General features: G+C 43.1%; 3 protein-coding genes and 1 long non-coding RNA gene across 5 annotated transcripts; 3 read left to right on the forward strand and 1 right to left on the reverse strand.

Moving 5' to 3' along the window:
• The first annotated feature begins 728 nt into the window (after positions 1 to 728).
• On the forward strand, positions 729 to 1,679 carry LOC117580560. Its single transcript, XR_004573573.1, has 3 exons — positions 729 to 830; positions 887 to 1,376; positions 1,440 to 1,679. It is a non-coding gene; the product is annotated as an uncharacterized LOC117580560 (long non-coding RNA).
• Positions 1,680 to 3,254: 1,575 nt separating this feature from the next.
• Positions 3,255 to 4,091, reverse strand: LOC117580559 (pyroglutamyl-peptidase 1). The gene is made up of 2 exons (XM_034267162.1): positions 3,789 to 4,091; positions 3,255 to 3,722 (listed from the first exon to the last, which is right to left on the reverse strand). The coding sequence occupies exons 1-2, from the start codon at positions 3,999 to 4,001 to the stop codon at positions 3,267 to 3,269; spliced, it is 669 nt and encodes a 222-aa protein (XP_034123053.1). The 5' UTR covers positions 4,002 to 4,091; the 3' UTR covers positions 3,255 to 3,266.
• Positions 4,092 to 5,096: 1,005 nt separating this feature from the next.
• On the forward strand, positions 5,097 to 8,917 carry LOC117579286 (protein disulfide-isomerase). Its single transcript, XM_034265087.1, has 2 exons — positions 5,097 to 5,347; positions 7,096 to 8,917. The coding sequence occupies exons 1-2, from the start codon at positions 5,203 to 5,205 to the stop codon at positions 8,430 to 8,432; spliced, it is 1,482 nt and encodes a 493-aa protein (XP_034120978.1). The 5' UTR covers positions 5,097 to 5,202; the 3' UTR covers positions 8,433 to 8,917.
• A 2,026-nt stretch (positions 8,918 to 10,943) lies between these two features.
• LOC117580487 lies at positions 10,944 to 15,076 on the forward strand. Of its 2 annotated transcripts, none has more exons than XM_034267071.1 (6): positions 10,944 to 11,140; positions 11,227 to 11,499; positions 11,575 to 11,928; positions 12,003 to 12,333; positions 12,600 to 13,530; positions 13,585 to 15,076. In XM_034267071.1, exons 2-6 carry the CDS (start codon positions 11,231 to 11,233, stop codon positions 14,838 to 14,840), a joined length of 3,141 nt encoding a protein of 1,046 aa, XP_034122962.1. In that variant the 5' UTR covers positions 10,944 to 11,140; positions 11,227 to 11,230; the 3' UTR covers positions 14,841 to 15,076. The 2 variants fall into 2 exon arrangements, with proteins under 2 accessions (XP_034122962.1, XP_034122963.1); XM_034267072.1 differs by having other exon boundaries at positions 10,944 to 11,103.
• Positions 15,077 to 15,085: the final 9 nt, after the last annotated feature.

The following is a 15,085-nucleotide window of genomic DNA, read 5'->3' on the forward strand; positions in this document are numbered from 1 at the left end:
GTATGCGTTATTTTGTATTGATAGCTACACGGTGTATTAGCACAACGAGGTGAGTCCATCAATTTTAAGTTATATCGTTTTTTTTGTAAGCAATCCAATAAAAGAAGTTATAAAGAGCAGGCCAATCTTGTGGCGAATGTATTGCACAATCGTAGAAAATTGTAGTTCCACGGCTGATTGTCTTAGTCGAATGGCAATATTAAACAGAATATTCAAATCGAGTAAATATGTCGACCGAGAACGATTAACCTTCTGTTGACCAATGGGTGTTTAAGTGCAAACAAGGAAATTAATGAAACTTAAAGATTTTTAATGCAGTTTAGCTGAATGATATCGAATTTATTAGTAAGGTGTTAGATGGGTGTCTACAATAAACATTTAAAAGCAGTATTATTTCTCCAAGTTGGACAAAGTGTTTAACTATTTAAATGGCGGGCGTTCAGCTGGTTAAATTTGAACAGTCACTCGAAGCGTTTGAGCCATGACCCCAATTAAAATAGAGATCAATGGATTATCGGATAGCTGCTGCCCCCTGCTCCAATAAAGAAATACAAATGAATTCTTTAAAGAAATCGGTGTGGAGAAGCATACAATAAGACTGACGGTTCGCTTGCGACAGCTGGTGGCTAATTTCTCCGCCTTTTTTAGGTAAACAATTTTTCCTCTTGCAGATTGGCCTTGAATGGAGGTTGTAATCATGGTGAAACCAGTTGAAAATGGTTAGTGAGCGATCATCTGGATGCGGGAAAGATGAAATTCCTTGTTCATTGACGTCCAGAATGCAGGACCAAGGCGTGGCCACAGGCACAATCTGACAATGTGCATCACAAGTAAGTAAATGAAAACGCTTCGATAGTGCCAAATAAACGTCCTGATCTTCTTATAGGATAGTTGCTGATGCGGCCGTCAGATGCATTCAGATAAGGCTCGCCCGCACAGCTGATGGCATGGAGCTCGTTGGTGTCGCTGCCATTTAGGGTGGGATAGCGCACCTCATCCTCTTCGATATCGTCGGCAGAGTCGAAATTCTCCTCATTAATGGTGGATATCACCATTGTGTGCGACATTTTCTGGCTTTAAGTTGGCCAGCGACGAGTATCATTTGCTTGGATGGAGAAGAGTGCCGTTTCACCGGCAGTGACTTTTGGCCAAGGTCTTCAGGACTGTGGATCCTCCGGCAAGGACACCTCGCCGCCGTTGCGATGTAAGTCCAACCACTCATCGGAGCTCAGAGGCAGAACCTCAGTGCCATTGAGACCGGCAAAGGCGCGATCGATTCACATAAGATTGATTAGTCCCAGTGAAGGAGCTTAAAGGAGTGCCGAATGTTACTCTTCACCAGATTGGCCTGCGAACCTGCAAAATAAAGTTAAAGGGTAACAGTTTGAAAGTGAAAGTTTCAATGTGGAAATGACCTGCCATCCAACTTGTTCTCTCAGATCGTGTACCTCTTTGGAATTCATCTGGATAGCACAAGCAGAATAGCCACCTCGATTAAGTTACAACCCTAGGTCGAGCCTTGGCCAGGCCATTAGCTCGGGCCAGCACCATTGCACCGTCCTCGTGTCTGGTGAAATTTCTGGAAGCTTCCTACTGACAAATTGACGCACAAGACATGGAGAGTACATGTTATAACGAGAAGGGACGTGTGAGACGCTTCTTACGCGTCACAACTTTTATACCCGGCACTCAGTACTACATCTGCACCTTAGCGGTTATTTTTCAAATTTTACATTTTTTCTTCATCTGTCATCTACATCACCAACACTACTCACACCAACACGCTCCTTTAGCTCGCCACCCTTCCCTAGACCCACACACTGCAGACTCGCGGCAGAGGCAGCTCCCGCACAGAAAAAAAAACAAATATAAACTGCGGGACGGGGTGGGTTAAAAGTCATCAGAGGCGTTGGCAGAGGCAGAAGCCGAGTGAAGCAGAAGCAGAGTGTGAATGAGAGAATGTGAAAAGAACAACAAAAGCTGCGGGACAGGGTGGGTTTAGCCACCGCAAATTAATTTCTTCATTCTGACTATAATAATGATCCAATCGGATCCCAATTTGGTGATCTTTAGCTGCATTACATTGATTTTTTTCCAAAGGCGATTCCTTAGATAGTACGAAAATTCGGGATGCCTGACTCTGTTGGTAATATTTAATTTGCATGGGATCAAAGTTTGATAATCAAATGCATAAATGCATAAACTTGTCTATGTCAACCCTATGTATATATGTATGTAGGTACATACAAACGGGCCACATTCAACAAACAAAAAATTCAGATTATACTTATAGATTATTTATACCATTCATACCTTAATGGGTGTTATGATCATGTCGCGGTTCGACCCGACGTGTTCTGGGCACTTCCAGAGCCGAAGCCTCATTATACCCGGTACTCGAAGAGTAAATAGGGTATATTGTATTTGTGCACAAAGTATGTAACACACAGAAGGAAACGTTTCCGACCCCATAATGATCAGCATCAATAGCCGAGTCGATTGCCGTCTGTCCGTCCGTCCGTCTTGTTGAGCGCCTGGATCTCAGAGACCATAAAAGCTAGAGCCATCAAATTTTGCATCCAGACTTCTGTATACTCACACTGTTACAAGTGTATTTCAAAAATGATCCACGCCCCCTTCCGCCACCGCAAAAAGGCGAAAACCTCCAAAATCTACAATTTTGAAGATAAAAGAAAACTAAAAACGCCATTCCGTAGGGAATGGCCATATCTCTCTGATCACCAAATTATTATTATTTATATATATTTTATATTTGTTTTTTTCACATTCTCTCATTCACACTCTGCTTCGCTTGCCCTGACTCTGCAGTGTGTTTCTCTAGGGGAGGGTGGCGAGCTAAAGGAGCGTGTTGGCGTGAAAAGTCTTGTAGATGTAGATGACAGGTAAGGAAAAAGTTTAAAATTTGACAAATAACCGCTAAGGTACAGGTGTAGTACTGAGTGCCGGGTATAAAAGTTGTGACGCGAAAAAAGCGTCTCACACGTCCCTTCTCGTTTTAAAAATGACAATGGAAACATATGAATTTATTTTCGGACTTGAATTATCCGCATAACGTTGAACTCTCTTTGCTTCGTCACATGACTCGAAAGAGACAAAAGCGTTGTTAGAAGGGAAAATGGTAAAATTCGTCTTTCATGTATGAATACATTATGTATACTGTATATTTTATATAGAAAATAAAATTAACACATGCAATGAATTGTATTATCCAAAACTAGATTCAAGAAGTATAATTTATATGGAATTTAATTTACACATGCAGAAGCGTCCACTTGTTGAACGCATTCTTGAATGATTTTCAAAACAATATCCGCCGTTTGGAGGGTACTAAATGGTCTATTTATTGGGGGTACGTGCACAAACACACTTCTCTTGGAGTCCACGTCGAGAGACTTCAGATATATGTAGCCGCATAGAAAGTCGCCCACATTTTTGGAGGCCCTTGTAGCACCCAAAGGCTTATCACTGTTCGAAAGTACGGGGGCCACACACGACTCGCATGTTGCATTTACAGCCTCTACAATCTTATCCACGTCAAGGCCACAGCGCAAAACATTTGCCCTGCCATTGTGCGGGAGGACACAACTACCGTTGGACAAATACTGACCGGAATTGTCTGCCCGCCGGAACTTGTGGTTATAGGCCAGCTTCTCGACATAAACACATTTAGCTATACCCGATACTCCGACATGTATGACCATCTGTGTTGAATAAATGACGTCAGCAACGCAATTGACGTGATCTAGGGATAAAATAAACATATTTGCCTCTGGCTGGCGGCTCCATATCTCTTTACACGCCTCATCCACTGCTCTGTACTCGACCGGAACCAGGCGCTTCACCACTACATATTCAATGCCATTGTGAGTGAGCATCTCCGGCAGCAACTTTACAGCCTCCCAACTGGCATTGATCTCCTCATGTCCAATAAATGGTCCGAAACCAGAGACAACAATTAGTTTTCCCTCCGACGACGACATCGTTGGATTTGTAAATCTTCAGTGTGACAGCGGAATTATTTTTATTTATTTTTTTGTAATCTCGGTACAGCGAAATTGGTTGGTCAATGAGTCCGCATTGACCAGGTACTTTAGTTTATGTTGGATATTATTTTTTTGAATATGTTCAATATTAGAAAAAAATGTTACTGACAGCGAAATTATCGATCAAATATACCGTGAGGGCCTCGAAAATATACCTAAATATACTTTTTCATTTTCCAAATATACCGTCAATCTAAAATCATTTTCTTCGATTTTGATATTCAATTTAATATTAACAGGACTCTCAGCTTTAAAAATTTAATTTTACTCAAATTATCATTATATTCTCCGCAGGATTTGCTGATTTTATGATACATATTTCCTCAATTGATTGCATAACTAGGTTAAAACTAAACAGTTCAACCAAAAAATATATATTTTCTATCTTTATATTATAAATCCATTAGTTCAAGTGCTTTTAATAATTATTAATGACTTTGTCTTAAGGCTAGTACTCATTTCGAAAAAAGGGAGCCGCTAGAAAAATCAGGGATGATAGAAATGTTGTCGCGCACAAACTACTTACTTGCTGCTATACGCCAGCACTAACCAAATAGTATAGTATAACCTACATTATTTGGTTAGTGACGCCAGGCAGTACCACTAGTGGCCAAACTCTCTCAGCCGAAGGCTCTCTCACTATACTGATTAGGCAGCCAGTTTTTACTCGATTTGTAGCCTCTATATGTTTTTTGCTTAGTGATGTTACATACACTGACATACTGAACAAAAATGAATGAAAAATTTAAATACGTATTTGTAAAACATAAGCTCATAAGGTATACAATCCAATAAAAACAAGTATTTAAAATACGTCAAATTGATTCCCCAAACGGATTAAATTATTGTTTCAGTGTTTAAAGTCTTTGCAAGCTAGTAATATTAAATAGAACATCAAAATCAAGGAGTGGCATTCAAGACTACGGTATATTTACAGTCATTTCGAAATGCAATGGTATATTTTGGTTTATTTACGAGGCCCTGACGGTATATTGTATCGATATTTCCGCGGTCACACTGCCCTGAGCTGAAATTTTAGCTTAAAACTGTTGACAGTCACCCAGCACCACCATTTGCAACAACGGCAGAAGTGTGTTATATACCCCAATATATTACTTAGCATATACAAGTGCCCGCGATGAAATTCCTAATCTGTGCACTGCTCGCCGCGGCTTTCTACGTGGCCGCTGGCGAAGTCAAAGTTGAGGAGGGTGTGCTCATTGCGACAGTGGACAACTTTAAGCAATTGGTGGCCGACAATGAATTTGTGCTAGTTGAGTTCTGTAAGTATTGCAAATCTTAAGTAAATACATATGTATATTTACGCGCCGGCTGACGCTTTACGCTGGCTGATTCATACGAATTCGTGGCTACGTGGTCTTTCAACCGGGAGCAAGTGGAACGAAACCGAAGCATCAAAAAATGTCTGCGTGGCATTTGTAGGCCAAAAGAAATTGTTGTTTCATGAGTGTATACGAAGCCTGTGAGAATTCGAGGAATGCAATTGGAGCTTAGCCCAAAGAAAGAAAAAGTCTATAGTTATTTTTCAAGCTCTTTTATCGTTTTTTTAAGCGTTTTTATCTTTCACATCAATGAGACTCGAGAGAGAAATGAGAGTTACGCTCTCTCAGAGTTTTTCCTCTCTCTTCGTTGGTTTGTGCAACTGTCATCTCTTTTCCACGCGTACATCTTGCACCTGTGTGTGTGTGTGTGTAAGGGGAATGGGTGTGGGAGCGAGCAAGCAAACACTGAGTTGTTATTGTTTCTGTTGTTTAGTTCCCATAAAAGTGCCATAACTTCTAAATGTTAAATGCCAATCGAGAAAATGCTTATGCGCACTATTAACTTCAAAAAGCCAATTTTTCTAACTGCTCCCTCTGCTTCAGATCCTTTGACTTCGTGTATGAATTCTTGTTTTGTATTTTTCACTTTTATCAGCAACTTCAATGCTGTCTGCTTCTCTGGGCGTGGCCAAATCTGTGCCCACGCATCCGCTCTATCAATCTCGAATTAGAAAGAAACAAAAGTAAATAAAAGTAGACGGGCAACTCTTCTTTCGAATCTAGGTTAACTAAGCAAGATATTCTTTAAGCGTGCGTTTTTGCTATTGCTTTCTATTCTGGTTTTGGTTTCCGTTCTGTGTGCCCTTTTCTACGTCGGCGCGGCCACGCAATGGAGAGTTCATTCAACTCTTTCATTGCGCCTGCTTGACGGCGCTGTGAGGATTAGAGGATTAGATTTGGATTAAGAGAAAATTCAAATTTTACTTGTACCACGGACAAATCAAAAATCCATCCATATCTTCCCGCAAATTAACACACTTCAGAGATAAACAAAATTCAATGATATTAAAAAGAGTCCCGTCTCCGTATGTCTTCAACATAAAACATCAGTTATGTTTGGACGGCATCTCTATTTTCGACAATATGGCGACGGTGTATGGTTTGTTTATGCTTGCGGTTACGTTTGGTTTTTGTTTGGTGTGTGAATGACAACGTCAGCTAACTTGCTTACTGGTTCTGCGGGTCATCCGAATCAGAAATCTTATCTTCGAATATTGTCTTGTTGTGTGTGCCTGTGCCAATGGCAATGCCAAGGCGAATGGCCCGGCCACGTCACCCGAAGCCATGCCAAGCCGGTGATAAGCAGGGCCTCTTAAACGTTGTCAAGGCGGCATTATGTCATCTCGCCACTGTGGCTGTGTGCGTGGATGCGTGTTAAATTGCAGCTGGGGCTGAGGCAATGGGAATCCACCACGTGGAATTTGCATAATGTCAAACAGCTGCTGGCTATAGAAAAATGCGAAGTGCGAAGGGGCCCTGCTCCAGATCCGTGTCAAATGTAGCGACTTCGATTACAATTGACAGTCCAAAATTAGAATTTTCCGTTTGGATGCCAACTGTGCATGTCCGTTACCATGCATATTAAGTAATAACTCTACGCCACTGAGATATAAAAAGTACGATTTCATTTTAGGTATCAGAACTCCGTTTTCTAATTGCACTCTCCCCCTGTTTTGTGATCCTTCCAGATGCTCCCTGGTGCGGACACTGCAAGGCCCTCGCTCCCGAGTATGCCAAGGCTGCTCAGCAGCTGGCCGAAAAGGAGTCTCCGATCAAGCTGGCCAAGGTCGACGCCACCGTCGAAGGTGAGTTAGCTGAGCAGTACCAGGTGCGTGGTTACCCCACACTCAAATTCTTCCGGAGCGGTGCTCCAGTGGAGTACAGCGGAGGTCGTCAAGCCGCTGACATCATTGCCTGGGTAACCAAAAAGACTGGACCACCTGCCAAGGATCTGTCTAGCGTGGCCGATGCTGAGCAGTTCCTCAAGGAAAACGAAATTGGCATTATTGGATTTTTCAAGGACACCGACTCTGAGGAGGCCAAGACCTTTACCAAGGCCGCCAATGCCCTGGACTCCTTTGTCTTCGGCGTGAGCAGCAATGACGATGTGATTGCCAAGTACGAAGCCAACAACAATGATGTGATCCTGTTCAAGCCATTCGATGATAAGAAATCTGTGTTCGAGGGCGAGCTCACCGAGGAGACTCTGAAGAAGTTCGCTCAAGTACAATCACTTCCCCTGATTGTGGACTTCAACCACGAGTCGGCTTCCAAGATCTTCGGAGGCTCCATCAAATCCCACCTGCTGTTCTTCGTGTCCAAGGAGGCCGGACACATTGAAGCTCACGTCGATCCCCTTAAGGAGATTGCCAAGAAGTACCGCGATGATATTCTGTTTGTTACGATCTCGTCTGATGAGGAGGATCACACCCGCATCTTTGAGTTCTTTGGCATGAACAAGGAGGAGGTGCCAACTATTCGTCTGATCAAACTGGAGGAGGACATGGCCAAGTACAAGCCAGAGTCTAATGATCTGTCCGCCGAGACCATTGAAGCCTTCCTGAAGAAGTTCCTTGACGGAAAACTGAAGCAACACTTGCTGTCTCAGGATCTGCCTGAGGATTGGGATAAGCAGCCCGTCAAGGTCCTCGTTTCCAGCAACTTCGAGAGCGTCGCCCTCGACAAAAGCAAGTCCGTCCTGGTTGAGTTCTATGCCCCATGGTGCGGCCACTGCAAGCAGCTGGCTCCCATCTATGACCAGCTGGCTGAAAAGTATAAGGACAACACTGACATTGTTATTGCCAAGATGGACTCTACTGCCAACGAGCTGGAGAACATTAAAATCTCATCCTTCCCCACAATAAAGTACTTCCGCAAGGATGACAACAAAGTCGTCGACTACAACTTGGACAGAACTCTGGACGATTTCATCAAGTTTCTCGATGCCAACGGTGAGGTGGCTGATGCGGAGCCCGCAGAAGAGACCGAGGAGGAGGAAGAGGCGCCCAAGAAGGACGAGTTGTAAATCCAACAACAATAAAAAATAACAACAAAAGAAAATCCAACAACAATGAACAGCAACATCCCTACAGCAAACAACAGAACCAACAAATAGCAACGTACATTCTGTAGTTTATTTTTATTTTTATGGGTTGTGCCTGTGCGCGGCCAGAATCTCCTAATCCAGCAAATGAGTTTTTGTCATTTAGCTATTGGGTCAGCTGGTCGCCCGACCGCCATCCCAGAATTTGCCACTCACATTTAATCTTCGCATTATCAATTTTGTTGCTTGTATTTGTATTTGCAACGCAACTTTCAACGCTCTCTTCAGATGTTCCGGCGGATTGCGTTAACTTAAAATTCAGTTTTATTGAAGAATGAAGCAAAAGCGATAAATTTAAATATGTAATTCTTAAAGTTTTCTATTTTGGAATTTTTAGAATCATTGAAAGAACTGATTAAGAACTTAACAAATAAAGTTGGTAACAACATTAAAACCAGAAAAAACTACTTCCAAGTCTTCTGATACCCATGCAGATTAATCGATTCAGGGGATACTCAGTTTAAGTTATCGTATTACTTATAACCTGTTCATTTAGAGTTCGCGCACAATGTATCTGAATCAGCTTCCTGATAAAACGCAACATAATTGATAAATGGGAGATCTACAGTGTGCATAAAAATAGGAATGGAGTTACTTTCATCTGCATGTATTTATACGGAAAGAAAACTCAACAGGCTAAAAAATCTATAAAGAAAACTTACAGCTCTTCTTTCGTTTCAGTGGATGTGTCATCAGGTAACGATTTCTCAAAGAAATAAATAAATCAAACTTTAGAATTAAAGATAATTACGATAAAGAAAACTTCTTTCGTTCCAGTGGATGTGGAACTTTAGAATTAAAGATAATTACGATCAAAACGATTAAAGGGTCGGTTCTCAATTCAGATTTTGGCAGAATTTGGAAGACTTTCAAATTAAGTTTAAAACTAACGAGAAGGGACGTGTGAGACGCTTCTTACGCGTCACAACTTTTATACCAGGCACTCTGCTACATATGTACTTAGCGGTTTTTTTGTCAAATTTTACATTTACGCTCCTTTAGATCGCCACCCTCCCCTAGAGAAACACACTGCAGAGTCACGGCAGAGCCAAAGTGTAAATGAGGGAATGCGAAAAAAACCAATATAAGCTGCGGGACGGCGTGGGTTTAGAAACTGAAAATTATTTCTTTAAATTTATTCATTCTGGCTATAATAATGATCCAATCGGACCCCAATTTAGTGATCTGATAGATATGGTCATTCTCTACAGAATGGCGTTTTTAGTTGACATGGCTTTATCGACTTGGCTATTGATGCTGATCAATAATATATATACTTTATGGGGTCGGAAACGTTTACTTCTGTGCGTTACATACATTCACTTTGTGCACAAATACAATATACCCTAGTTACTCTTCGAGTACCGGGTATAAAAAGGTCAACCAATATAAAATAATATAAAACGAGAAGGGACGTGTGAGACGCTTTTTACGCGTCACAACTTTTATACCCGGCACTCAGGACTACATTTAGATGTAGAAGACATCGCCAACCACTAGATATCGTTCACATTACAGAACACGTAGTAAAAAGCCTACTAAATAAAATACATCAAAAAAATTGGATCAGTTAATCCAATCATTTTCCAATTTATGAGATATTTAAACCAGAAATAAAATTGGTACTTTTTCCCTGCACATTCTGTGCAATAATGACCGCTAGGTTTCACATCAGATTTTTCGAAAGTGGCGCCATCTATGAAACTTTCTTGTACGCAACTTGGATGGTCACTCTTTTTCTAATACAGAGCGTTTTAACTTTTAAAAATTAGCTTTTGGCCACTGTTTCCGCAACTCCTCGCAACCAGTTCAGAATCAATTCTCAATTCGCTTCCTCAATTCGATTACATACTTTTTCCCAAGGGTATCATGGTGTTAATCATTTCGTGCCCATGTTGGGGAACAGTGCTGATCACTTTTCGCAGCATGTTGCTGGTCCATGCAATTTATGTTTCTAACGGTAAAACACGCAAGGTGTGATGGAATTCAGCGTACGTGGGGATGGAATAAAGACACTTTGTTGCGAGAGAGAAACATATCTCTCTAGAGAGACAGAGAAAAAAATCCCTACGGAGAAGAGAGAAAATCTTCGAGGGGCATTTGAAAAGCAAACGTATGGGAGTTTTGATACCCTTTATTTTAGAATATACCTTAAAAATATATATATGTATGAAATTCACTACCGTAAATATTCGTTGAAATAATTTTCATAGCTAAAATATCCCCAAAAAATAATGTTTAGCGTTTATATGAGATTGCTAGGCTTCTACGGTGTCTTAAGCCACTACCCATACAGTATATGTATAGTATATAGGGTGCCCATTTCCGGTACATTATATACTTTTCGAAATATTGTAAGCAGTAGAATGAGATCAAATTATATTTCGGTATATTTTTGAGGGTCGTGCGGTGTATCTTATCGATAAATCCGCGGTCACACTGTCGTAATAGCTTCTCTTAAAGTACAAAAAGTATATATATAAACTACCTTTGTAGAGCATATTACAAAAGTAACATGCCTAAGCACAATCTAATGTGTGCTGTATTAGTATCTTGCCTTGGGGTGTCCAAATTTCCAGTATAAGGCGTACTTGTAAGTACGTCGGTTCTTCGGTCGTATTCAGATTTGGGTATGTCTCCCAATAACAACTGAGGGACTTTCACTACAATAACGGGTTTAACCTCTGATTTCTTTTTGTTCAATTTGCATTCGCAGAATTATGAGCTTAACACAAAGCTGCTGCGAGCAAAGGAGCAGCGGCAGGAACAGAAAGAGTAGTAGCAGCATGTTGGACGACTTTGATAAGGCCAGCATCGTTGCCCATGCCGACGACAATGAGTACATATCGCCGGCCACTCCGGAACCCCAGCCGGAGACGGAATTTGCACATTTGACTGAAACTAAGCGAAAGATTCATGATGCTATAGCTGCGCTCAACGATGACAGTTACGACAAACGCATCGCTCGACTTCTCCCGCAGTACGAATGGTGAGTGTGGATGGAATAGGGGTGATGTGGAAGGGGGAACAAGCTCGGTGCTTATTTGAATTATTTATTGGATAGTGCCATTCGGGAGGAGTTTGAAATTGCCCAGTACTCGCCACAGAGATGTCGGAAACTGGCACGCATCCTCACCGGACTCACTGATGTTATTCACACCATATTCAGGTCGGTGCGACAGGATAATGCCTATCGCCAACGTATGTGCAATATTGTGGCCTACTACATATCCTGTGAACTGTGCTCTGCCCAAGAGTCTGTCGAAAAAGAAGAATTCATCATCAATCGAATCAGCAGTTGCCTCAAATTGTTTGTGGAATCCGGCGGCATTGGCGTCCACAAGGAGCATGTTCTCCGCACCCTTCTTGCCGCACCAAAGCTTTTTAATCGGGCTAGCATTCTATCAGTGTTGTACAGGTACCAGTTATAAGACAGCTGTGTTTTTCTCTACATACGCTCGTTCTATTCATTTTTTTTTGTATTCTCTACAGCCGCCTCTTTTCTCATTGGTCCACGCCTAGCATAATGATCCAAGCAGAGCTGCCGGACAAACTTTACATCGAATATATTCTAATCTTTTATTACTGGCAACGACTTGAGCCCGATGAGGCAGTCAAGGAGAAGATTGTCGAATTCGCTGAAAAGTTTATGCGGCCCTCAAAAATATTGGCCACGAGAAGCAAATACGCAGAGTACTTGCCCAAATACAGTGCCCGGGGCACGGCCACGCGTTCTATACTAAATCACCTGCGGCAGAATAGCTGCACAAGTCTGCATATGGCAATCAAAGTTGAGAATCGACCGCCGCAATCCAGCGAAGTGGTGAGTTGTGTTCAGTTTGCCTTCCATTACTTTCTCCATTCGGTTTAACAATGATGTCCCAGTAAAAGGTCTGATTCGGACATGCAGATGGGGAAAAAGGCTCTGCCGGCGCAGTTAGTCGCGTGTCAGGCAAAGGCTGGCTCCACTCGGCTATCCCAAAGTGACTACAATCTTAGCTGAGTACCGAAAGTAGCCACCTTGTGGTGGCACTAGACATGTCTCTAGATTCCAGAATTGTAATACAAATACTTACATGATTACTGCAGGTAATCAGTTCGGATGATGAGGAAAGCTGCCCGCTGTGGAGCAGCGTTAGGTCGAGGACGCCAACGCCATCGTCCAGCCAGCATCACCCTGCCTTTCTCCAGAATCTCTGCAAGAATGCCCGCCAAGTGGAGCCCTGTAAACGAGCGTCGGCTTTGTTTAGTGGCATCGATAACACCATAGAGATTGTGGATCTTCGTGATTCCGATGATGATGTGGAAATGTTCTCTCTGGATTTCAACGTGCCAGCCAATGTGGACGGAAACAACTCAAACTCAAATGATTCGGCCAGTCAGTCCATCGCGGAAGATTACTCAGTGCCCGTCACGCGCATATATCCGACTAACCTCAGGACCTATGAGCGAGGTCCAAGTGCAAATGCCATCTCTGTCTCTGTCCCACCCACCACGTACATAGTGCCCCGAATAGTCAATAGCTATAGCTGTCGAAGAGACAGCCTTCACCTGGTGTCGACAACAGCCCCGCATCTCGTAGATCAGTCGGTACAAACGACTGAGGACGAAGAAGAGCTGGAGGAACAAACACAGGAAAAGGATGCACTGCCCATGTGCCCCCTCTGCTCGGACAATCAGCTACCGGGCACAACCACAACTAAAACCACCGACCTGCTTTACTCAGCCCATAGAAAATCCCACAGTCACTTTCAGAGGAGCAGCAGCGCCAGTAGCAGCGAAGCCAGCACCAAACAGCACCAGGACGTACACCACTCCCACCAACAATCTAGTCAGAATAGCAACAACAGCGATAATTCGATGCAGAAGAAACAGGTTACCTTTAGTCCCCAGCACCTGGGCGTAACTTTCTCAAGAGCGAGCGTAGTCTCATCCAAGAACCCAGCTATCAAACGTTACGAGACAATGGCAGCCTCCAAGGTGGACCGCATTGATAATCTTAAGTGGATGGCTCTTAAAGGTAAGAAGAGACTACTTTCGATATTTCCGGTTACCTGACTGATATCTTTTGCAGAGCACATTCAGGCTAGTGCCAAGATGTTCGCCAAGCTGAACGCAAATAGTAACAATTGTGATAAAGGAAAATCTGGTAGCTACACAGCGATTCCAAAGGTTCCGGGGAACAAGGCCTCGCCGGTCAGAAGTGCGCCTAGGGCGGCCCAACTCACCTCCTCGCAGCTAACGCCGACTACGAGCAATGCCTCCAGCTGCACGCCCACACGCATGAGAGCTACACCCCGAGGGCGAGGAGAATTGCCTACGCCTCCAGCGTCTACGCACAGCTCGGTCAGTCCATATCAGATACTCAGAGCATCCACCGATACCCTGGGCTCCATTGACATGGAGAAACTCGAGGTGAATGCCAGAGTATACAGCTTCAATCGCCGCCTGTTCTCCAAGGCAGCCAACGAGCATGTGGGCTTCTATAACCAGCTGTTGAGCGTGCAGCGGAAGAATCTCCGGCAACGTAGATTGGCCAACCGCACCATAACCAGCAATCTTGTGGATCCAAGGCAAGCGGAGCTTGTCAATTGTGCCAGGCAGCGGTGCCTGCAGCTACGTGCTCTTAATGCCAGTATGCGAAACGAGGCAGAGCAGCTGCAAAATAACCTGACTGCCATTAAGAATTATGCCATGCGGCATGCCAAGCCCATCGTAAGACTGAAACGTTGTAATCTCAATTTCTTGACTAGAATTGTCGAAAGTTCTCATCGATTATCAACCTCGTCAATGGAACCAGTGAACGGCAGTGAATCGGATAAGGAGGCGTGTGGGGGTAATCAGCAGGAACAGAAACATCAGCAGCTTGATCAGAGTCAGCTCAAGCAAAGACGCCGAAGGGGTCACAGCGTTTGGAAGCACATCAAGAAAAAAAAGAAGATTAGGTTGCTGGCTCCCGACGTAACTTCGGACACGGCGCCAGTTGAAGTCCAAAATCCATCCCCAAAGTCAGATCGTGGATCAATGACCGAGCCAGATTCAAAAGATCCAGATCCAATACCAATGCCAGCTTCTAAAGAACCAAATTCTCAAATTCCTGAGATTGGCATGGAGCTGGAAATTCAGGAAGACGGTCTGGAGACTGATGACAGCAGCGCCGTGCCCTCCCCTGCCCACAACATTGAACTGGTGACCAGCAATGTTCCGGTTTACCTGCTCAACGGGGAGAGCCGCGATGTGAGCACCCCTCTATCCAGCCAATTCAGTTGCAGCGGATTCACTGAGACGGCAGCGGCCAGTGATTCCTTTGTCCTATCGAGAAAAGATTAGGCCTTCCTCCTTTGCTCTCCTATTCCCGTAGCCTGGATAGTATTTTAGTGTTTAGAGAGAAGAGAGTATCTGTTGCCCAGTTATCTTATGGCAGTTTAGAGAATTACGAATTGTTGAAAGTTTTTATTATTATTTTTATACATCTCGCTTGCAATATTAACCCCAAACTAAACACGAACCAAAATGTTGTCAATTTAAAACAATGAAATTAAATAGAATATATTTATTCAACTATAGCCGAAGCA

This window comes from Drosophila guanche, unplaced genomic scaffold (assembly GCF_900245975.1).
Source record: "Drosophila guanche unplaced genomic scaffold, DGUA_6, whole genome shotgun sequence".
Classification (NCBI taxonomy): domain Eukaryota; kingdom Metazoa; phylum Arthropoda; class Insecta; order Diptera; family Drosophilidae; genus Drosophila; species Drosophila guanche.